Source organism: Varroa jacobsoni, unplaced genomic scaffold, assembly GCF_002532875.2.
Source record: "Varroa jacobsoni isolate VJ856 unplaced genomic scaffold, vjacob_1.0 scaffold_311, whole genome shotgun sequence".
NCBI classification, from domain to species: domain Eukaryota; kingdom Metazoa; phylum Arthropoda; class Arachnida; order Mesostigmata; family Varroidae; genus Varroa; species Varroa jacobsoni.
Window position 1 is genome coordinate 20,783 of NW_019213213.1, and position 24,807 is coordinate 45,589.

At 43.1% G+C, this 24,807-nt stretch overlaps 1 protein-coding gene across 6 annotated transcripts in view; it reads right to left on the reverse strand.

The window, feature by feature from the left end:
* Positions 1–24,807, reverse strand: part of LOC111259243 (patj homolog) — a 53,710-nt gene that overhangs the window by 13,985 nt on the left and 14,918 nt on the right. For 5 of the 6 annotated variants that reach the window (XM_022831094.2, XM_022831093.2, XM_086967816.1 and 2 more), the window contains 5 exons: positions 17,363–17,762; positions 13,973–14,107; positions 10,084–10,158; positions 9,747–9,884; positions 726–1,356 (listed from right to left, as the gene is read on the reverse strand). In XM_022831094.2, the coding sequence (XP_022686829.1) occupies positions 726–1,356; positions 9,747–9,884; positions 10,084–10,158; positions 13,973–14,107; positions 17,363–17,762 (1,379 nt within the window). Of the gene's footprint in view, positions 1–725; positions 1,357–9,746; positions 9,885–10,083; positions 10,159–13,972; positions 14,108–17,362; positions 17,763–23,437; positions 23,456–24,807 lie in introns of those variants that run through there. The other variant, XM_022831095.2, reaches the window with a different exon arrangement.

The following is a 24,807-nucleotide window of genomic DNA, read 5'->3' on the forward strand; positions in this document are numbered from 1 at the left end:
TAGACTGTGCATGATAATAGGCCGATTATTGCTAAGTATTTTCTGAAAGCGTACTAAACTGGGGCCAAACGACATTAAATTCATCATCCGTCTTTCATATTTATCATCTTCACTCTACGATCGCCACTGCACCCACTTGTTGACACATGCAAATACATACGCACAAACATATGGAGACGGGAATGCGTATTTACTATAGGTGGACCTAACCCTCGTAATGGCATCCTTCAGTAATGGCGTAATATCAATTGGCACCATCCCTGAAGAGCGTCTTCGTGTCGTTTCATGTCCACGAGTTCCTCACAACCGAGTAGCTGAACTTATAGTTAAGTTTATATATATATATGAACTTATATATATGAGTTAGTGTGATGAAAGATGATATATATATATATCATCTTTCATCACACTAACTCAGCGTCATAACCTTCTGGACTTCCAAAGAAAATGTTAACCTCTTCCCTTTCTGAGCCCCTCCGTCCAACGAATACGAACAAAGTAAAGACCGATGGAATTGTGGAATGAAGCACTTCGTACAAGTATTTCTGTAATTCAGGACAGATATCCTATTCGATATCGACAGGTATCATCGTTCATTTAGACACTTTCTTGTTTCTCTACTAACTATTGTTATTGTCATCTATTACTCGAAACATAGCTACGTTCTACTGCTAGCTACCATATCTACGACTGTCTCAGATCGACGATGTCCTGCCATCGCTTACCGTCTCTTCCCTTCTCACAGACGTAGCCGGCAATTGTGATACCGAGTCCCTGTTGATCCTTGACAAGCTCGACCTCAAAGGTCTCCATCTCGGGCAGCTGCAGCTGGTCGAGCCCCATGAGGCTAAGCAGCTCCGTGTGCATGTCTTGCGCCGCAACAACTATGTTTTCTTCCTGGTTAAGCTTGCCACCGCTTTGAGATGAACTCTGCGACAACGGCGAGTGCTCAACGCCGAGGGGGAGGGTAGAACTGCCTCCACCGCCGCCTACACCACTGGCAACAGGAGCGTTGGGCGCCGATAACGTTCCGAGGGAGCCACCGAGGCCAGGTGTTGTGGGCCCAGGCCCTGTTCCGCCTGCAGGACTTGGCCGTTCATCAGCCGATATCGCCGAACCTGCTTGTGCGGGCGTCCCTGCCAAAGGTTCAATGATAACCCCTGGTGATGATGACACAGTGGCAGAGGGCGTTTCTGCAAGCACGGACGGCTTTGGGCTGGAGGCGGAAGCCGTTACCGGGGTCGTTCCTGAAGCACAAGAGACTACGGCAACAAACGTTGAGGCGGCCGTGGTCGTCCCGTTGTTGTCGTCAACGCTATTATTGTTGTTTGAGAACATAGCTAAGTGACGCTCAACCTAGAACAGAAATCGAGTTAGAGATAATAAGAGAGTAAGTGAAGTTGAGGAATTCTGGGACGAGAGACTTTGCTTTGATGAACTTGCAGTTCCTGCTGTGCTTCTTGTAGGAGCAGTTGTTGTCGTTGTTGTTTTACCTATTTTGCTGACCCACGAATTATATGTTAATAGCAAGTATAATTGCTAAAAATGTAGAAAAATGTAAGTGGAGAAATACAGGAAGAGAAAGAAATGTTAATCCATTGTTGGCTTTGTGGGGTGGTTGTTTAGTTAGGCAGCTAAAAGTCAGTGTAGTCAGCGCAGATTAAAAACGGTAAAGCTTACAATAGGAAGAAAACTAGTGTAAGCTTTCCAATCTTTACGCTTCTTTGATGTCCCTGACCTTTTTGGTGTTTTGAAATAAGCCTCCAGCGAACGTTTTCAGCCATTGTTATTATAGTGCGTAATCAGGTCTTTGTTTCTTAATTTATTTACCTGGATCTATCACAGTTTCGCGATCGAGAAAAGAAAAAACTGCATATTTTTATTACGTGAATTTCAGTTGCTAAAAATTGTGACCCCTTCAAACACTGTGATCCGCAAGGTATATATATATATATATATATATTTGTTTTTAGCTACACGGCTTTCAAGATACTATCACAGGTGTCTTTCTTCTGAGCCTTCGTAGTAGTAGGTAGGCCGGACTGCCTGTCAGATAGAACGCCTTCCGCAAAAATTCGCTGTATTCAACATTAATTATGTTAAAGATACAAATACGATCACACATGAAAAAACGTGTTGCTTAAGGTCAGCTAAACAAACTACCTAAAAGTTGCTCTCGTTCTGAAAATTCTGACCTGATAGATGCTTTTCGTATTGAATATGCTAAAAGTTGTTCGACCTGGACATGCGAGCAGCCGAAATATAAACAAGGAATTCAAACACACTTTCAACTAGTTAAATAAAAAGCTAGCTACAAAAAAAGCTAGATGTTAGGATGCCATACGAATTGACATTTACGAAACTCAAAAAGTCCGCGTCATCTTTGATGAGAAAAATATATATATTTTTCTCATAGTAGTCACACGCGGTAATAATAGGCAGAACAAGTACTGCTGCAATCTGTAGCAAAGCTAAGACTAACGTCAAACGACCTGGTGCTATGCGTTTAGAAGGTTATAAGAAGAATCGTGTATTTCGAATCTGTCCGGAGAATCAATACACTCCCATCCCTAACTTCAATAATTAACTAAATTGTAACATTTGAAAAAAAAATCGTAGTAGTAAGTAAAAAAAATAGTAAGTGCGTTACCTTCCACCATTAAAATGATAGATCACATACAATTTTCCCGAAAATCAATCGGATTTTCGCTCACAATAGCGCATATTTAGCTCAGTATTTGATAACTTCAATCTAGCCTTAAAGCGGTCAATATCTTCCCGATGACACATATAGATACTATGTTTTTTACGTGCCTTTTTTCAGTGCATTCGCACAAACGCCCCCGGTAAGCAAATATAGCTGCCAATTTGCAATCCAAGCTGCACTTCAATTTGTTTGGTAACGATTGAAACCACTCAACACCTATAACCCCCACAGCGGTCCCTATGTATTTTATCATCCCGTTCAACATAACACTAAGCCATGTTATCTTTCGTCATCATTTAGACGATTTACAGTGATTCTCACTGTCACCATGAAGAAGTAAGTGCTAGGAACCTTCCACACGTCTACGATCTCCAGGGTGATGGAAAACCTTAGCATTTACGCAATGCAGCAATCTTGAGGCCATGAAGCGTACAAGAGGCCGTCGCAGGCTAACAAATGTTTTAAGTTTTTTTTTTCGTACCTCCGTTAGGTGTTCCGTAAGACTGCCGACTTCCATCACGAATCGAGCCGTCTGTCTGTCTATGCCCGGGTTCGAACTTCGACCACGAAGTGTTTCTAAGATTAGCAGGCAAATACATTACGCACTGAACTATCACGCGAACGCGGATACACGTCAATCAAATCTTTTCTTCTTGGTATAGGTAAGATCATTTTTCACGTAGTTTTTTTTTTTTAATATACGTTCTTCCGATGCCACCGTCACATTCGAATACGAAAGGCTCATATGAATGACTCGAACAACGACGATGTCTTCGCACAGGTCGGAGCTGGGGGGCGGAAGGATGAAGCTGCTATCTGCACTAATTTTGCTCCGTCCCCTGAACGAATAGCTAGCAAGTCAAGGTATGACGACTTGTACAGTCCGCGTCAGGTTTTGGCGGAAATCCGGATATTTTTACCTTCGTATATCAGCTGTCGATAAAACTTTAATTTTGCTTTTCAAAGCCGGTGTTTAGCTGGCCTTAGTGCGACAGTCTCCAGTTCTTCTGGATAAGCATTAGGCAGGCGAGTGCAGGAAAAGTGTTCCGTTTCATCCGCATACCGTAGGCAGCACTAATAACTGCAGTAGGTTAGGTGTCAGGGGTTCCATTGCATCACGAATGAAGTGCCAAATCGATATGAGGTGACACTGCACTTAAGCTAAAAGCTCATTATATACTCCGTTGAACGGTCGTACTGAATTCAGAGTCCCAGTGCAAGTTAACCTGGGTACACATCCGAGTCCCTCTAAGATAAGGACGATTTCTAGGATCATAGATTCTTTTTAGTAAGTATCTAGTTCAAAATACATCATTACACACACGTTTAGCAGCGTTAGAGGCGAGAACACACGACCTTCTACAAAATAACGAAGGACAACAATTGCACACAAACAGACCAGGTCTCCATGCGTTATCTACTGCATGTTGTTTTTATTACGTAGCAATATGGTCTTACTTATGCTTATTATTGTCATACACCAACCGTACCAGCACTAACTATATGCTCGACTAATTGATGCCGCCATTTTTGTTAGAGTAGCAATCGTAGAGCAAAATCAACTCCCTTTCAAACTCTTCCTTTCCCTTCTGCTTGACACCTCCAGATTAGAAAACTGCTTACGGTCCTGTCACGATAAGCTGGACAGGGCCACCGGCAGCAGTACTCGTAGTAATAGTAGTAGTACCGATTGTGCTCGTCAGAACGTCATCATAATTACGTCTATTTACAAATTATTGGTTGTACAAGCAGCTCGTCCAAACATAAACGCACAAGGAAACACCTAAGAAGAGGAAGGCAGTCGACTATTTACCCACAATTCTGTACGGGTAGCGATTATGCATTTCGCCACGCCACGTGTTCCACGTTCCGGCAAAGAACGTTATAGCGACTGCGTTCTACTGGCGAAAGCTAATGGCTATTTACTATATATATATATACATATATAAATGTATCCACACCATCACACAAACCTCCAAACTTTGCATAGCAGCAGCAGCGAAGAAGGACAGCACTAAATAAAGACGGAGGGAACAGGGCAAAGTAGAATAAGCTACAATAGCTAAGGACGACGAGAAAAACACGTCGGTGAAGATGGTAATTGTAGTATTCGCCACGTAGGAGAACAGTGACTGATACGTGTAAGGGCTTAGAACCAGAACGAAATTAACAAAAATAAAAGAAAATAAAGTCGAGAGCAGTGAAGCGAGCGTGAACGGTGACGCGTAAATTTATTATAAACAAATGCCAATCCGCGTAGAACAACGATGAGAGAATATACGTTGGCATAGTGTAATGTAGAAATGAACCCGCCCATAATTCATGAGGTGGCTTCTGATATCGGCTGACTGCTGGTAGACCTATTGGAGCTGACGACTAGGAACAATCCGCGAGGCACAACGCGAGACGGACCACGGCAAGAGAAATGCTTCAGCAGCGGGAGCGCAGGAAAGATAGGTGGGGGAAATTCATGTCTTGCGGCGTCTTGTCGAGCCAGTCAGTGTGCCACTGCACTCTGTCAGATCTGCTGTCATCCGTGTAAAAATTGACAGCCTAGGTAAACACATTTCACAATTGAGCCTTTTGTTTCTAAGCATAAACACGGCTTGATAATATAAATATCGAGTAAATACGTTGGAAAACCAACCTTGTCTGTCCCTATAACGACGGACAACCGGCCGATTTACTGATCGACCAAGTCGGATATATATATACGTATACGTCCATATAGATGTCGCATATATGTAGTGCATCATTGAAATTGATTCAGAACAGCGCACGATATTGAATCAGGGCCGTTTCAAGCCATGAGGCAAATTATACACCAGTTAAGTTAGTAGAATTGGGAGTTAGTAATCACTTGTTCACACGAGTGCATTGCTTTCGCCCTTTTTTAAATCATAACCTGCTATTGCTCGTAATCTTTGTAGGATAACTAACTCTAATCCGTTGCTATTGTGCAAAGTAAATACTCGTTGCACGCCGAGAGCAGCACTCGTTGGGGGTCACCACTACCGCAGTATTATTCATAATATAACCCAAGCGTACAAATTTCCGCCATATATTCTATGCTTTCTCACTTCCATTTGTTTGTCGGAGTTTTGCCGGAACCATCCTGCTCACGCTCCCTTAATATTAACAGTCGGCTAAGATACTGTCATATTAGTTCCGCATAATCCTGATCGATCTTTTAGCATCAACTTACTAACACAACGTGGGTACTAACAGAACCTAGTAGAAAATGTAAGGGGTCAGAAAAAGTAGTTAATCTATTGTATCTCGACGGCGTCAGTAATAGCAACATAATCCAGCAACGGTTGAACATTTATGTTCTTCTTAATATAAGGGCAAATGATAAGGCCCAAGGGAGTAGAGGGCATAATTATCACGAAACACCGATAGCAGTGAAACTTCGCACTTTGCTTTGGATGTCTGTCGATTTAAATGCCAGGCGGATGCGGGGTGCAACCCCGCAGAACGCTAATGATCTCAATAGAGTACGTTACACGGGCTGGCGCAATGAAGTTGGCTTAACTGGTAGACCCAGCCGGCCTCTTGACTTTGTTGATAGTAGCCTAAGCCCAGTCTCAACTTGTCTGACAAAGTTGGTTCTACCTTCTTTCTTTTGTTTCTAACGCCAGAAAACAAGCAATTTAATAAAGTTTCTTTTTCCCAACAGAACCGGTCGAAGATTATTTCCTAGGCTATCTTAGGTGCTTGCGACTTCAAAGCCGAACAACACTTCTGCCGATATCGAAAGATACGTCATGTCCTGCATACGACCAAATTGTCGGCTAGGCGCTTAAACTAACTAGCCCGTTTCGTTGGCCTAGCTCCATCGAAGGTCAACTTTGCTGATCCTTCCAATCATTCAGAAAGTGCGTTAACGTCCTGGTAGTCCTACTTGCCATTAAATACTTAGCAATTAACGGGTCGAATAATATCAATATATGGACCTGTTGTTTCTCTTATTTCGCATACACACGAGTAGGATACTGTAATAATGGCAAAATCTATTTCTGTCCAACATATATATATACATATATATATATATATATTATCCAATAGTACATTTTCCTCTATCTGTCCTTTTGTTGCTTGTATTTACTTTCAACTGCTTAGTTTTAAAATGCACGTGTGTCTGCATCTTCCCGGAAGAATGACGTTGCCATAACGGCCTAAACAAAATTAAATTCCCAAAAGGACTACTGCATCAGAGGTTGCGGCCACCGACAAAAGCTTTTAGCAGCTCTATGGCTGACGCAGCAAAAGATGACAAGCCCCGTTCGTCTGCACTTTAAACAAAGGTAAGGCTCGTTCTCGTGGCAGCTTGCAACCATTCCTCGGTACCATTGAAACCTGAGCTCCACTAAGGTCCAGCTGTTGATATTCTTCAGTTTCCCATGCTACAGCCCTCCATTCTCAGAAGCGTCTGAAAGAGTACGACGAGGAAGAGGACGGCGACGACTGCTATTCTGAAACTTGAAAGCTATAGAATGAGGAATGGCGAACGTCGTGTGGGTAGCAGCGGGAACGAAAGTCGGGGGCCGTGGACTGATGAAGGCAAACATATGTACATGACACCAGCGCGCAGTGAAGCAAGCGTGACCATAGAACGAGAGAAGAATGCACAAACTGCCAATCTAGGAAATCAATCGAAAGACCCGTCGAAGCAGCAGCCGCTTTTCTAAAGAAAGCGGAGCGTGGCCCTGACGTACCGCGAGAACCACTACAGCCACGTTCGCGAACATAATGTTGCTAAGTCGTTGAGCAACCCACAAAACCGTCATTGCGGCCAGCAAAACGTGACATGGCGCGTATCAGAGCACCATCACTGGGGGCTAGCGTTGCTGTCACGAGCTGAGATTGGTGACAGTTTTAGTGGCACTAAAAGAAGTCCTGCTTCTTCGTTAATGGAATTGAGTTATTGAGTGAGTTACGGGACGTGCATAGGTATACATACGTACATCTTGACAGTGTCATGACTTTGTCATGATACCATTGTTCGCTGAAGCCTAACGCCTTGTGCGTAACTAACACAAGTCACCCCTGATGATTGAAACCGCGACCAATACTACAAATGGTCACTATCGTGAGAAGTGGTCCTTTTCAGGCATGCTGGGCTTAGTACGTTAACCCACAAGCACAGCACTGGATCCGCACTCAAGTAACATGCAAAAATCGAAAAGAAAAAAGCAAATTCCACGAGTTACACGCAACAAAGTGGCAAATGGGATTTTCGTGCAATCAACGACAATGGGCGATACGCTTATTGCTACTAATTTGTAAATACGTTTTTGCCACTGCCAGTCGCTTGCTTGCAATCAGCTGTCCATGAAGCGTGCTGCTCTTCCTCAGACGAGCCTTAACACTGTGGTATCTGTTCGAGCACAGAAACCTTTGGCTAAAGCATAGGTAGTTGCCGTTTACATTCGCAATGCATAGCTAAACGCGGAACCCATAAAGTCGCTTAGTCGGTCGGTAGGTTAAGCCCATGCTGCCAGCGGTGTAGCATGACAGCTAAATTTGCATCCCTGTATCATCATCTCACTTGTTCGTCCCTTCTACTGAACCTATTCTGCTACAACCACTAGGACGACGTTCACTAGGACCCAAAGCCTTGTGGGGCAAATTGTCCAGACGCAAATCTCTGCCTACTGTCTCTTGTAGAAAACTGTTCGAAGTTTCTAAAAGTGAAAGTTGGCATCACCAGCACCGCGGCCACCCCCAGTGCGTATCTGTTGGTCTACACAACAAAGTGGTCACTGGAAAAGCAAAAGGAACTAGAAACACTACGCACAATTGAAGGTTCTAGCGAAGTAGGGTCAAGAAAAAATTCATCCGCTCTCCGAGGACAGCGGCGATAGACTCAGAGCCGTCTACGCTAAAGCCAGGAGCACGACTAGCTCTGGTCGTGCAACGATAGCAGGGTGTCATTTCGGTGGACACGCACATAGCTCCCTGCTGTAAGCAGGCCGACATACACCTCTAGCAGGGACCTCATAGTCGAGTTATACAGGCCGATTTTTCGACAAGGCTACAAGATTCAGATAGGCGAGGTGGAAGGTGCGGTTGCGCCGATGCGGGTTTATTTTTGCGTGATTCAGTGCTATCGCTCATAAGACATCGGCGTGTTCTACTGTATGTGGGCACATCTACATCATGCAGATAACTAATGGCACAGAAGTGAAGTGGCAGATAGTTCCCGGTAGACCCTATATATTGGTGATGTGGCAGTAGTGAGGTACAAGGAAGCAGACGAAGTTGTTCTTCTTAAAATTTCTCAAATGAACAATTTCCACAGATTGGAAGAAAGAAATGAACAAAAAAAGAAGGGGGCACAAGCAAGTAGAAGAGAAAATAATATATGGCCGATTATAGGGAGAAGTCGTATTTGTTCCACCATGTTCATCACACACTCTTACTCTGTAGATATTCAGTGTGTGCTACGGCTAGTCATCACGCATCTTTCATCAATTTCTTATCGTATAGGCAGATGAACGTACGCTTCACCTAGTACTTAAAAACAGTAATTGCACAATATAATTAGCAGAGCTATCCCTAATCGTAGGATGCAGTTGTCAGCTTCTGGCTTACTCTGAATGCATCGGCATTCAGGGGAGATTTTGCGAGAGGATCACATTCACAGCGTCGGTAGCTATGAAAATCTAGGCAGTAATATTGCACTGGCAGGATGGAACATTATAGGCAGAAATTCTGCTCTGCTCGTGGCAGCTTCTCCCCATAATGAACCTAGGCACATATGAATCTTGGATTCAAATCTTGAAATGGATAACTTCGTTCCATACCGCAAATTAGTCGTTGTTCCGGCCGAATTATGTGCACCTTTTTTTTTATGGTAGGATAAAACTGCAGGTGAGTGCAACGATGAGGAAGCGATATGTCATGATGATTTTGCCACTGCCTAGATCGTCAGAACGTAGGTTTTTCAGATACAAACAAACCAATTTCTTTTATGATCACATTTATTGTATTGAACACATTATGACCGGGTTTTTTGTTGGTAAAGTCCAATTACCTGGTCAGCGTCGGCGAGTATTCTTGTGGGTACGACGGGGGCCGCAAGTCCTTCCAGTCCAGCGGCTGCAGAAGCATCCACCGGTCGCGCAACTACCAAGCGTACGGATGTGCCCGCTTGACGTAATACTGCTGCTACCTATACACGTCAAGGATAACACATCATTGTAGGGTGAACAATGGTCAGCGTTCAAGAAGTCACAAGCAAGAGTCTGTTTGTTTTATGCGCTATAGTAACAACGTATCAGTTACTTATACGATCAATCACAATATCTAGGTTCGGTTTGCGTATGAGCACTCATAATAAGAAGTTGGCTCATTTCAGAAAAAAGCGGTACCTGTTCAGAACCCATTCCACGTAGATTCACCTCTCCGATCTGCAGGATATGGTCTCCGCTCAACAGCCGTCCGTCCTGTCAAAGAAGAGAAAAGAAAAGTCTCAAAACAAAGCTTTCCGTTTAATCAAACTAACTTCATTCACAGCCCAATATTACTTATAGTACATTAAAGTCCTACTCGAAATAAATAATAATTAAAACAAATTCTCGAGTTTTTTTTTTAATAAATAATTAGGATACGTTTTTTAAAAACTCGTTCGGCTCATAGCTTTCCACTTGAAAATAATGACAAAGACCTATTTGACATCGTAGGAGACGCTGTAAACACGATTCAATCTACTCAACAGCAGCAGAGCGTAACTCTGCAGACCGATAAATGGGTACCAAACAGAGCTTAGGTAATGCATTGGGACGGCTTCCGCGAAAAAAAAAGATGATATTCATATTTATTAAACGTGTCAATTGAGCTACTACATAATAGAGTATAGTAGTCCAGCTATATTTATCTCTTAAGAATACCCGTTTTATTATTCGTACTAGTTTTAGAGATCAGATGGAAAGTTTAAAAAATCAGTGAAGAAGTGGAAACGCAATGTCATGGTTACCTAATGGAGTTCAGATTAACGCTAAAAAGATGACAATAACGGCGGCGGCGGCGGCGACAGCAGCAACAACAACAACAACAGCCGTCGACTCACGGTACCTGTTACCTCAGACACGAGGTAGTTCTCAGCGTGTGTGACACGCACTTTTAATAGAAAAAAAAAAATGCGTACCTAGACGCGCTACGAAAGGGAGCCTGTTTTTCCTTGTTCGCGTAGTTCTCAATTAAACTCCACATAGCCCATCGGAGGGCTAGCCCCTCCAGCTATTGCCCGTCTGCTGATGAAATGCCTAATTACCCCAAACGCGTTTTCTAACCTATGACCTTTTCCTTTTTCCGCTCTCTGTCCTCTCTTCGAATTTTCCGTCGTTCGTTTCCTGTCGAAGAAGACTGTTCCTCAATTGCATCGCTTTCGTTCTTTCATCCGACCGAGTTCGCAGGAGAAAAGCTTGCTGTCCAGGCTAATATAAGACCTAGCTAGCACCGGTGATTCGGTGAAGCGTCGTGACGAAACGAAGCCAACTCTATAATCGATTCCATTACCTCTAATCACTCCGGGTCAACTTCTACCGCAGTTGTTACTTCGATCAATACAGCTAGCTAATACTATTACAGCTACTGCCCCTGGAACGATCCTCACAGTCAAAACCGCAAGGCCAAAACATTGTCCCAGTAACGTTTCCCCATTTTGCGGGCCGGCCACTGCACCTATACCTTTGCATGTGATCCTCTTCGCTCATGCCGGGTCCCCGTTACAGGCACCACCGTCCACCTGCACCACTGGCCGACCAACGAATAGCAAACATCCTGAGTATATGACCATTGTCGAAAGGACGCCGTTTTTTGCCATCTGGCACTCATCGGTTCTCTCTGACAGAGATAGCAAGGGCACTTTGTTAAATGAATTTGGCCCAGCAACTTCATCCTGCCTCTTGTGCCACTGTTGTTTGTTCGGATGTCCCTGCAACAATGTGCAGAGCTGCACCGCGTACCCAAAGGACGAGGAAAACTGGAACAGGAAACCGGCAGCTAAAACGTCTGCTGACTGCTTACTAATACTAGTCACATGCAGTGAAGGATATGTGAATGGAAAGGGCCTTCAAGTCTAGCAGCAGCTGCATAGAAGTGGAGAGGTCGCTTAGTTTATGGTCTTATTATCCTGTGCGAAAGACGAAAAAAATTCTAAAATCTTTAGAATCCGAGGGCAAGGCCAGGATAAGGGTCACACCGAGACAATATCCTTCCGTTCGCCTTCTGTTGCTGCTTAGATAGGGTGCCCAATGGCAACCTCTAAAGAGCCTATTAGAGATCATTTTAGACTCACGTGTTTTGCTTACAAAAAAGGAACGATAAAGACGAGAAACTAAGTTAAGGCCGCCAGGACCAAACAAGATAACCGTTCCCCTTCCCTATCACTTTCGTGTCTCATCATCGTCGCTTTCGCAGGTTAGCGGATGTGATTCCGGAGGAGTGAGCCACTGACAGTTAAACTAGCATTTTCGGGCCCAAGAAAGGAATAGGTTGGAAGCGACTGGTTTCTCTGCTTCACCAAATTGTCGGAATAATTGAGACCTTCCTCACTAACAACAGACTGCAGCGTGTCGTACACGCACAATGCGATTACCTTGCTGATTTGTTCGTACCAGGCCTATTGGTTAAAAAGTGATCGTAGCCATTTGGCTAACCAGCTTGCATGCATGCGTTTTTCCTAGACAGACGTTCTACATTTGCACTGCATCTTATAGGACAGATATTCACCTCCTGAAACTGCTTGTTTAATTTGTCATCCAATTAGGACACATTGCACTATTGGTTGGCACTTCAGAGACCTATTCGCTGCATTAACTGCTTTTTTAGTGATTCTAGTTGTAAATTGTTGTCAATCGAAACTGTACACTACAAACATAATTCTTGATCCGATTTTCTATAATGTAGTGCATTAATTGCTTCTGCACTGCCGATCTAGCTACTTGGCTTGGGAATATGTTCCTACTATGACGTGTACTCTTTGTCTTGCAATTTCATAAAGGACGGCTTTTTCGAGAGCATATCAGCGGGGCGTGCCTTAATGGGAAGGGAACATGTCTGCCGGAAAGGCTCGACAAAAAATGTCCAAAGGCCACAAAAGCTGATAAAGCAAACAGCTCAGTCCCACGAAGGTACGCTGGCTATCCTGCCTCTGAACCTTACTGGCTAACTGTACCTACCCCAAACCTAACCAAAACGTTTCGACATTTACGACCTATGTATTGTTGAAAATCCGCCTATTTTTTTGACAGAATGTTTTAGACTGAACGTGAATAATAATAATAATAATAATCGATCAGCTTTGTTACTTATTTCAACGATAGCTTTTGACCTACCCTGTCACCTTATAATGTTCTTGGAAGCAGCTTGTTAAAGATGCATTTTTCCTACGAAACCTACTCCTGCTTTAAATGGGCCATCAAATTCCCAAGCTTAGATTCTGTCAATCTGAATGAATATTTGTATACCATAGTCACAAAAATATAGTTTGGCTGGCAGTTGCGGTAGTGGTTGCAGTAGTCGTTTCTCTCAGAACGCCGACAGAGGTCACAAAATTGATATTTCCTATTTGCATGAGAGGAGGTATTTCTTCAAGTATACTTTTAAGGATCGTCTTCTATAATCGTGAAAAAACGTGCGTAGTTGACTCCCTCTCTGGGTAAAAACCGAACGCCCAGTTATGGACTACCATTAACCAGCCCGGCCATATTCAGCAAACGATTTCGTACATGAAATGGCAATTGCTATTTAATCACAGATAACTCTTGTAAAATTTGTGGCGCGAATCTAGTAACCGCACGCTGTATAAAACGCAGAACAAGGTCAGATAGGTCGAAACCAACCGAAATTAGGTAGGACAAAGAAGGGCGAAAAGATGCCTACACGGTTTTGCTCGTCAAGGCGCAGTTTCCTGCCACAGAGCAAATATTATTAAAGGCAATGCTTACTTCCGATCAGATATATTCATATGAAGGAATCTAACTCAATTATTAATAACGTGTTTGCACTCATACTCAATGCAAATGTCCAGTTTGAGAAAGCAGACAAGTGCTAAAACTGATGCTGACTTACTTAAATTATAACGGGCTCGACTATTTGGTCTGCTACGAGGCAGTATCATGCCGCAGTATTGGTCGTATTTTCGTATGATGCAGTTACTCATCCCAGTAGTTCATTCCCTTGGATCTAGATGTACCTGTATTGTACTGCAAGCGTTCTATGCAAGAATATGGAGAGATGACAATAAATAGCATTTACCCTGTCGGCAACGCCACCGGGCAAAATGGTTTTCACGACGACCCCGGTGCTTCGGCCTCCGATGATACCAAAACCTAGTCCTGAGCCATCGTTCACCAATTCGATCGCCTCCACCTGCGCCCACTCCGTGTTCAGCTGGAAATTGAGGGACAAAACAAGCCAGACCGTTAGGCCCACTTTTGGGAATGTTCATGAACCTCTACTATTCCCCTCGCATGTACCTAAGTTTCGTACGTTAGCAAAGTCAGCGGGTCTAGATTCGTAGACACAACAGCGGACTTATCGTTATGTGTTCAACTGATGATGCATTTGAGACACACTCTGGTGGAGCAAAATAAGGCAAGTCCAGGATCTGCACTGAATATATATATTCAGGTAAATACACACACCAATTGCTATTAAATTGTTCGGTCTATTTCATTTCCTAGCGGAATACTACGATGACAGCCTGCCTTGTGCCGATTGTTCCATCAGCTTGTTCTACAATTGGCGAATTGAGTTTGTGTTACACCGAGTTGAACGTTCCGCTGCAGCTGCTTGTTCACGGTGGGTCGATTTTCCCGACCCATTACTTTGGTCAGCTTATTTCCACTGTCCTTCTTGAATGTCTTTCAAATTTGGCATTCGCAGACTGCATTTGGCTTCTGTCATTTTCTTCCATTTCAATGTATTCTTTCTTTATTTTTCAACCAATTTAAAGTTACCTGGCACTGTTTTCTAACGCTTAGCTATAGACTTTCCGCCGTATACTTGTCGTGAAACTGAATCGACGGCTGTACTCGCTAGACCTATCTATTACTTTAAGCAAAAAGCGATAGTTAGAGTAACAAAATTTTGACGTCTCTGATATATGGCAACATTTTTTGGTGAAGTATTTTTTTAAAAATTACTTATTTTGGCAGTTGTTCACCTAACAAATAAACATGCTATAATCATTTTCGCAAGATTTTTGAAAGAATGAAATGTCCTTTAGGGATCCCAAAAGTTATCGTACCTACAGCAAATTAACCAGAAATCATTCATTTAACCTTACTTCATAAAAGACTAGAAAAGTAAAATGGGTCGTACTGAGCCGTGCTATTCGGTGCAGTGAAGAGTACTTTGCAAGACTTCCTGTCTGGCTGTCATCGTAAGTCTATAAACCTACAAAGATCTCTCAAGATGTACGGAAGCCTATTTCGAACTAATAATCTTTTCCTATTGCAGGGCATAAGATGCCCCTATAAAGAAACATAATCGGCAATAACAAATCACATCTGGTTTCGGTGAAACAGCAATACGAGGCTGCTAATAATAATAGGGCATCACTCTCCACCGTAAGGAGAGTCGAAGGAATGATGAATAATCATTTCATTTTCGTAGACTTTCTTGTCCGCCGCTCCCTGTTCTCTCCTGTTCGTCTGTACTATGGGTTTCAAACAATTCCTTATTCTCATCGTTATCACAACGTAATTACGCCCAAGCGGCTGGTTATTGCAATGGCAACGCGCGTTAAGTATCCTTAGTTCATACTGATTGTGCTCGACGCTCCTATAACCGTTCTGCTGTTTCGAAATTATGCAACCTCAGACGGCCACCCCGTCACTTGACCGAAACTCGATCAAGTACTTCCTGCCTCTGCCGCCTCCGCCGCCCAAGTGCGCGCTGCCTGTCCCCCATCGTGGTGATATGACTTAACAAGCGTTCTAGCTGAGGTATGGATTTCCATTTAACAAGGCACAAATGAGTAAAAAAAAACGAGCCGGCAAGTCATATACTCACCAAACGTAGTGCAATTCGTTATAGTAAAGTATGCGGATGCTCTTTTACAACGAACCTGTTACACGTCCAGCAAAACATGTGCCTTCATTGGATTCGTAGACTCTTGCGAGTGTTATCATCTCCTAAACGCGCTCGTTCTACATCAATAAAGCTTTGCATTTAATATATGCAAAAAATAATAATCATTAATACATTGTAGATTTCCTTGTTTGTTTTTGACTTTTGAGCCCTTGGTCAAAATACTGAATTGTCTAGTTAATATTAAGCAGAGCTGATCAAACTATATTTTCGGAACTGTTTTTCATTTCTTTTATTTTAATATATCAATATTTGGTATTATATTCATAGAACACAAACATAGATTTTACTACGATAGGCTAGGTTAGGTTGCAACCTCCCACAACGTTTTTGAACTATACCTACATATACTTGTCGATCATCGTATATAAAATCCTCAAGGGTAATTTCATTTTACAGTAGGTGAATAGCCGTAGGGACATAAAATGTCAATATGATTAACTTATAATAGTTTAACAATAACGATGTAATTCTAGCGATCATGGCCTATATAACATCTAATTACGCGGGAAACGTTCCGCATTAAAATTGCCAGCAAAATTCCAAAGCAAAAATACCTTCTCTGGCAACACTGCCAAACGTGACTTTCAGATAAGGCGGAGCGCTAAAATCAACAAAAACTATCTGGCAGAAGCCAACCCAAGTTGATAAAAATGTCATCACGACACATTACTCCTAGAGGTTGGTCTACTCGAAGAATAGAAAATTTATTATACTTTTTATTCCGTGCAAGGCGCATTACCGCCCGCGAAGTACACAGAAAAAGGCTTCGGTCCATAGAAAAGCTTCGTTGTTGACACCGATAGCAGCCACTCGGTGGCCCTCGCGCTGAGGACACTCGCACGACATGTATGGCTGCATAATGCATACATTTCCCAGGAGTGGCTAGTATTATTTCGTCTCAGTAATAGGTATGCATTTGTAGATATTAACTCATTATCTTAAGTGTTGCTTTTCTGATTTTTTTGTTATAGTGTACCATGGGCTTCTACAGATCTTCGTCCATCGCGTAATTACAGAGTTACCAAGGCGTTGTTCTCCTCCTTATGCAGTCCATTACTCAGCTGAACAGCCACCCATCGGAAAACGACATAATCACTTATAGCCGTAATAACAGAAACAGTAGCTGCTGGCGACAGCTACCATCTTCTATCGCGTCGGTTTCAAAACCATCTTCCCAAGCTTTGAGAGCCCGGAACTTGCGCCATTGTCAAGATCCCCATTGCCTGGCCACCCTCACTTTGGTCGATACAAACACGGAGAACACTTGTTTTCTGCTCAGGCGACCGAGTGTAATTTGCCTGATTGGCTGATATGCGATAGCGTCCTGGTGCTGCTGTCGCAGCTGTTCGTTGTTGGTCAGTTCTCTTCGACGCAGATTTACAAAGTTGGTTAAAGACAACAGGACTCTACGGATAAGTTAATGGCGCAAGATAAAAAATCATAAATGCAAATAGCTACAGCTAACTAATTCTGCTTTAGTTCTCTACTTACTTCTTTAGACATGAAAATATTCATCTTTCCTACAATCATAATATGCTCGCTACTTACCACCATTTCCGGTACGAACTCGCCGCTTTGCAGCTGGCCTATGGGACCAGCAGGTGTTCCGTCACTTGTCCAGCAGCTGTTAACGAGGTCGTTGTTGTCGAGGCAGCCGATATGCTGTGGCTGGAGATGTTGAACTTGTTCCTGATGACTGTGCAGCTGCTGGCTGGTGTCGACGAGTATACTGACTAGGTTCGTTCCAATCTTCGTCGTTGCTGTTCCAAGCGAGTCTGATCCTCCTGCTTGCTGGAGGTTACTGCTGTGCTCACAGGTTGCTGCTGGGGGATTGTTATTGTTGCAGCTGTACTGTTGAAGCAGTTGGACGACATCCCGATGGCCGAGTCCGCTGAGACGGGTCCCGTTGATCGCCACGACCTTGTCGCCCTCGCTCAGTCGACCATCCCTAGACCACACAAGAGGAAGATAGAAACAAACAAAATCAGGAAAAACGTACACAAAAACAACGGTAGGTGAATACAGATGTGGGTACACCCTCTGCTCGAACCTATGTGTTGGTCTGTGAACGTTGATCGTAACCTTCGAAATCAACTTGGGATCGTTAGTTAAAACCCGAGTTTCCACTAACCCCTCTAGCTTTGTTGATTTTGCTTTGGAAAAGATGAATATTACATTATAGAATAGTTCTAAACAGCGGATTTTTCCTTTAGTTATTGACAGCTGCACAGCATGCGCACGAGCTAAGCACGTACATATGGTTATGGCACGAAGTAGTCGACACCGCCATTATGGCTAGTAAAAACCATTGGAGTTTCAGGCTTTTATCATTGCGTAGCAATAATTTAGCGATTTTTATTATAAATTATTGCTAAGTCAGTAATCTCGTGTTTGATCTCGTCCCTTAATTAGTACATGCCTGTTTTTTAGGTAATCAAGTGTAAATGGCAAGAGTTATCGCTGAAGCCGTAGCCGCCTTCTCGATTGTATCACCTTATCATTTTCGGCAAATGACCAGCAAATTTTTCTGTGACTACATATAGATATTTCCTCCGTGATCATCGAAACTCGTAAAAAAAATTTTCTCCAATTATTAGTTAGTAGTTGAGGCACACCGCAATAGAGGCAGACTAAACGTCGGGGAATCTGACAGACGCCCATTACGAGTAGTTATCACTGGTTGTTGACAGGGGCTTGTGGTGACCTTACATCGACCGTGAGTTCTTTCTAATTACGACTTCTGAACTTTCTCTGCTCATCTGAACTCTGATTATTAGCTGATAAACGAATATAATGACGACGGTAGTGGTAAGAGCGCCGCGTCAGCCGAACACTGCAACAACTACGGTCTCCTTTCCTCTCCCTGTTCATACGTATCACGATTTTGTGCTACAGCGGAAGGGAAAGCGTCAGGCCTCAACAGACGCGCACGCACAAGCTCGCATTCGTATGGAGGAACAGCATCGAGGACATCGAAGCCTTCAATTGCATAACACAGCATTTGCAGAAGTAACGACGCGGAAGAAAGGCAACGTTCTTATCGTGTCAAGGCGCGCGTAATAGGCGCAGTAGTACCGAACAGGAACGCGTAACCGATTCTCGCTGTAGTACTCGCCGTCTCTATCCCTTTTGTGCTCTGTGTGCTATCACCATTTCCATACCCTTTCCATGAAAGTAGGTGGTCTTATTACTCTTAACGGCCGCGTCCGGAAAGGACTGGTTCGTTTACGAGATCATGATGACGGCCGCACTGATGAGGACGACGACGACGACAACGAGGCAAAAAGACAATAAAGATGCTTATTTAGCTTTGACCAAAGCAATGGTGCTCTTAACTAAATAAACTGTAATCAATTTCTTCATTAGGCACAAGTAGGAGTAAAGAAAGCCGTTCGGTTAGCTTTGTACTTTATTTCCGTACCCGTACCCTGTTCGTATTAACATAATGCAAATGGGCGTTATTTGCACAGAGGGAGCTCGTCGTGTTCTGTCTAAACCCTCGAACCTAAAGATTCGTTGCTCATAAGACTGTTGACGAGCGTCTAAGTTTGTTGCGAAGTTCGATACGTAAAGGAGTGGTAACAGAAAAGGAACTTTTCGAAAACTATCGCTAAGGTTATTGTCATTCCTAATGAATAATCCAGATGTTAGGGAAGATCCCCATTGGACAATAGCATACTCTTGCCGATTTCTACGTAGCTTTCATTAATACACAAGTATATAGTTTTAGATTACGGGTTCGATCATTACCCACCGCATGCGTACCTGCACATGACAGTTGACTCATAAGAATTCCTAGTTTGGATCGATTTCAAATTGACACTCCCGGTATTACGGTTACCGTGGCCTTCGACAGTGGCAAATCTTCACTACGATAAATTCGATTTCAGTCGCGTTTAGTTTTCCATTTCGGTCTCTCGTCACAATGGTCTTCGTCTCTTGAACAACTTTTGTGTGGGCGTGTTTGGCAGTTGTCGGCTTTTCTATCACAGTGCTCTCCTACAACGATTTGTACAGTCGATGATTTTCTGCAGATGGTCTTCTCTATAAAAGACTTTTACATTAGCTTCTTTACATCTTTTACATGTGTGTTTGCTCTTTTACTATTCCGCATTGCCTCGTTTACATAGTTACATGAAAACTTTGGTATCTACAGTTGTTGATTATGAGGCGACAGCTGTTGGCTTCTGCTATCTTGCTGCTAGTCCTTAGTACGCTTCACGTTTACGGGGGTTACCCAAAAGTTTGACGGATGGCCTAGGACACCGGCACAGGCACAGGACATCAAAGTCGCTCACTGCTACGATTGCGAACTCAGCTGAAGCAGAACCGTCGTTGCCGGAATGTATGTTGAGTATTGGAAGTCGACGTTATTGATTCGTCTTACAATATGAGGCCGGAAACGTAAAACTGATTAATATCCCCGCAACGCTCGGACGAGTGGAAGCTTATAGGCACGGCTGGATGGATAAACGAATGTATACATTATTGTTATTGACAATGCCCGTGTACATTTTGTGTACATATTTGATATATAGCTGATAGAAGACATACAGACAGAAGAAACGATCCCTCGGATATCGATCATTTATAACTTAGTCAACTGTTACTGAGTTAAGTTAACATACACACAACAACGCTTACAAAAAGTTGCAACTGTTGCCAATGTACAGGTGTAAGGCCGCGACTAACTGAGACCACTTAATGGATCTGGTATAAATATATATATATATATATAATATGATTCGATTATTAATCGCGTAGTAACATAGTTCTGACGACCGCAAAAAATGGTGTCGTTGGCACTTGTCCTGCCATAAGATGGGCTGCTTCAGTGATGGTTCGAGCTGCAGCCGGATTTAAACGGCTGTTAGTACAATCGATGTTAGCGTTGTGTTCTTAAAGAACAAGGGGTAGGGGATAGCTGTCGCCTTAAGCAGCAATTCCGCTGTTTGGTAATGGGTGTTACTTATGTTGCCAAGTGTTTATGCTGTTGACGTTGGACACTTCTGCTATACTTTGTTTTGAATTTCAACATAGTAACACAGATCCCTTTGGAAAAGATAATACCGATCTTGCGTAGATCATTTCTCAATATCATCCCATCATGTTATTAAGCTGTTTTGCAGTGTTTAACACTATAGAGATAGAAGCACAGATGGACCCATTTACTGCTAGGAGTTGAGAGGTGGCATCAATATTGTCACAACTTTATGCAACAAAGCAGTTGTTTTTTGACGATCGAATTTGCTTTGGCGCTGCGTTCTTCTAAAATAAAAATTACTACCTCTCTTTCCTGACGATATATGGCACCCACAAGTTAGAACAAATGGCACTAGGACCGTCTGTCTGATTAGACTGGCTTGCGTCCCCTTTGTCTATTTTCGACATTGTATCGTGGTGTATCTTGTTCAAAACACTGGCTAGTTGGCGTAGGTAGAACGATGACTGATTTAAGTGTTTCAAAATTTATGTCTGGAACTGCTGAAGAACGGCTACCACAGATAGACATTATAGGAAAGATTTAAACGGCCGGCCACATCTGACTCCGAACGCGTGACACGCAAGCCGTGTACACACACTTCTAAATGCACACTTCGTTGCAAAAGTCCTCTGACGTCACTTCAATCCTAACGCTTCATTTAGTTCAGTCTCGCAAACGAACTTCGACTTTTTAATAGCTGAATCAGTTTACGGCTAATTCAACTTCCCTGTCTATTTTCTTCCGTCTTTTCTACTATTTGCTGCTATTTACTGTATCGCTCGCGTCTTTCCTTTGACTAACTTAGTCTCTCAGACTCGAAAGCTGCTACTTCGGCTGCTGTTGACGCTCAGGCCGTTATCGGATGGGTGACAGTGCATCCACTTGCTTGAAATCTCTAGCAGCCGTTCTGCGCAACCAGAAAAAAGCCATTCTACGAAGGCCTACGGTTCTACACACGAGCCACCGCCGCTGTTACTAACATAACCGTCCTCAGCCTATCAGGCAGTCGACACTGACAGGTCAGGAGAAGGGAAGGAGGGTCTGCCATAGTGGAGCGAGAGGATCTCATTCTAGGGCCCCAAATGCCGCTCCTGAAAAAGATGCTATGGATTCTGCCGCTACTGCTGCCGTCCATTTCACTATACGATTACAACTCTGTGACTACCTGCCGCGTTCTTGAAGGCATACGCAAGCGGGTCCCTTTTAGATTGCAGTGGAGTTTGGCGACAAGGAGTATGTACCGTTGTCAACGCGAGGGCTTGCACGCGGAACACGACATTGAGGTCTCGTAAAGTAATTAGCTACCGTGTGCCTTTATCTGAGGACGGGAAGAAATGGGTCTCTAAAAGTGAACGTGCAACAAATTTTTCACGCTACATTGTTTTTACGTCGAATTATGTATTTATATGCACAAGTCCATGATGACGTAAAGCGACAGACTAAATGACCATAGGACCTCGTGGTACTCTGTATTAGGATCATTTTAGAATAGCGCAAGCAAAGGGAGTAGGAAACTAGGTACATGAAGAAACCTCTCTCTTCACACAGCGACGATTGCTGACTTCTATACAGGCCTTCAGCCCATACGGCTGTGGTCTTCAGGACTTGAGCTTAGAATGATGGAAGCTGCAAACAATGGCTCCTACCGTACTCCAATTTAGTCTCGAGCGCCACGTCTGAATTTAACATGCGCATGCAACTGAACGTGCTACGAAGAGAGTCTCCTAGACTCCTAGGAGCAAAACACTGTAATTACTGCGAGAATTCGTACCGCGGCATAAAACTCTAGCGTTGCTCTAGACTGCCATAAGCAAAGGAAGGAGAACATATTGAACATAGACGTTCATAGAAAAGCAGATACAATATTTGCTAACACGGATTCTATTGACGGGAATGTGAAGAGCTTCTTAACGGCAGTATAGTACGTAAAATTCAAAACATTGAGATAATTGGTGATCACTGAAAAAGTTCCCAATGATTGCTACAGAAATGTCCAACATCTGATTAGCCCAGTTTAATGCGCATCAGTATTCCAGTGTTAAAACACTTCTTATCAATGACGGTATCAATGAAACTAGCACGGAAGGAAGTTCCCAAACTTAAATTACCTAACATTTAGTAGCCTACGATAACTGATGATGTGAAGGATTAATAACGGGGATAACTTGAACTTGATAAAGTTCACAAGAATGGAGACTTGAGAGAGTGACAGAGGAATTATCCTGGTAGGTAGTTCTTTCTCACTTTAGGTAATTGACAATAGGGATCTCAAGTAATTTTTTTGGGAAAAAGTTTTAGCTAACGGAAAACTATTATCGTGGCCATATCCGCATACGTGAGGTAAACCGATTGAAGACACTACTAATATAGAGTCAAGATGGCACAGAAGCTTTAGCAAACGTCTATTCATGTGGGGTCAGCAAAAGATAGCAGCGGAGAGGCCAAATTGAAAAGCAGATTTTCTGAACCGGACAGGGTGATTATCAACAGGGAAAGTTCTGAGAAGCGCACAGAAAGGGATGCACAGAAAAAAGAAGACTGTTACTATTTATGTGAGTGAAAATTTAACGGGACGGCAGACAAGTGAAAAGGTAATAATTGACTAAAATGTAATCATTCGTAATAGAGCGTCTTCTAACCTTCGTTTCATGCAGGTGCACGGCTGTCTGTGTTGTTGTTATCTTATCCAGCGTCTGTAAAGTCAGCCAACTCTGCAACAGATCTTCATGTCAAACTGCTATTTACTGCAAAAAGCTACAGAATTTAACCCATTCTATGTTCACACAAGACTCTACACACGCGCATAGATCAGTAGTAACAGCAGCTGGAGGTTACTATGGCGGTTTTGCTGCTATTAATGTTGGTAACTAGGGCGTAAGTCGAAACTCAGTCTAGAAAAGAGCGCTAGTGTTTTCTTTTTTTTTTTCAAATCGCAGATGAACCTTACTTCGCCGTTCTACGTAGATAGCTCGGTCGGTAGATAGATCAGTCAAGATTTGTGCACTACAGCGTTTGGGTTGGGCCGGGCAAAAATCCTATCACGCAAATGAAACGAAATAGATCTAACAACATTCCGCATTATACTGCCTTGCTAGTCTCTAGCCCCGTGTGCCATGCCCTGTTACCGTCACTCGAACAAAGAATAGCCAAAAACCTTTCAGAATATGACCGGGAAAAGGGACAGCTGAGGGGCATTAAGCTTGAATTCGAAGTGTGTATATGTGTGTGTGTTGACGCAGAATTTCATTGTTACTGCGATAATCTTTAAGCAAGCGGAAAAGACATTCGGCAGCCATTGCGGACTGGAAGAGTAAACCATTACCGCTCCTCCTTGGTTTGCTCACAAACGAATGGACTTTACGCTAATTTAACAGACCTTGCCTCGATGTAGTTCTTGCAGTAAGTGGCATTCGCTTCCGATAAAATATCGCAGATGCTCGTACCTGATCTCAACAGGGACGCCCTACAAGGCCTAAATATCAAGTTCTTAATTCTGAAGGTAGGAGCTGAAAGTACGAAGAAAGAAAGAAAGCTGACCTTGTTTAGGTCTTACATGAACAAAAAAAAAAACTAGGCGCATTCAAAATGCACGAAGTCCACAAAGAGTGCCCTTCAACAAATCAAATAACAACTTTCATTGACAATATAAAAATCTACTCCTTAAGAGTATAATAAAATGGCTGCCGGCTTTTGGAACACGGTACCGTACGTTAAGCGGCCATTCTCGTAGATGTCAGTACATTGTAATAAGGGCTCCACAAGAGCTTGGCAATGGCAGGTGCTGCCCTAGCCCTCAGTTTCTGATAGCAGTGTTAGCCAGCCTACAACTATGTATGCGACATAGGAAGAGGGCGTACGTCGAAGATGAAAATGGTACCTATCTAGGCAGCAGGAATCACGACGTCACTGCCGTATGTTATACTGTCAAGTATTCCTGACGAACGTATCCCAGCGTTAGGAATAATGCTATTAAGTTTATATCGACTATATAGCTAGCTTTTGTTGCAGC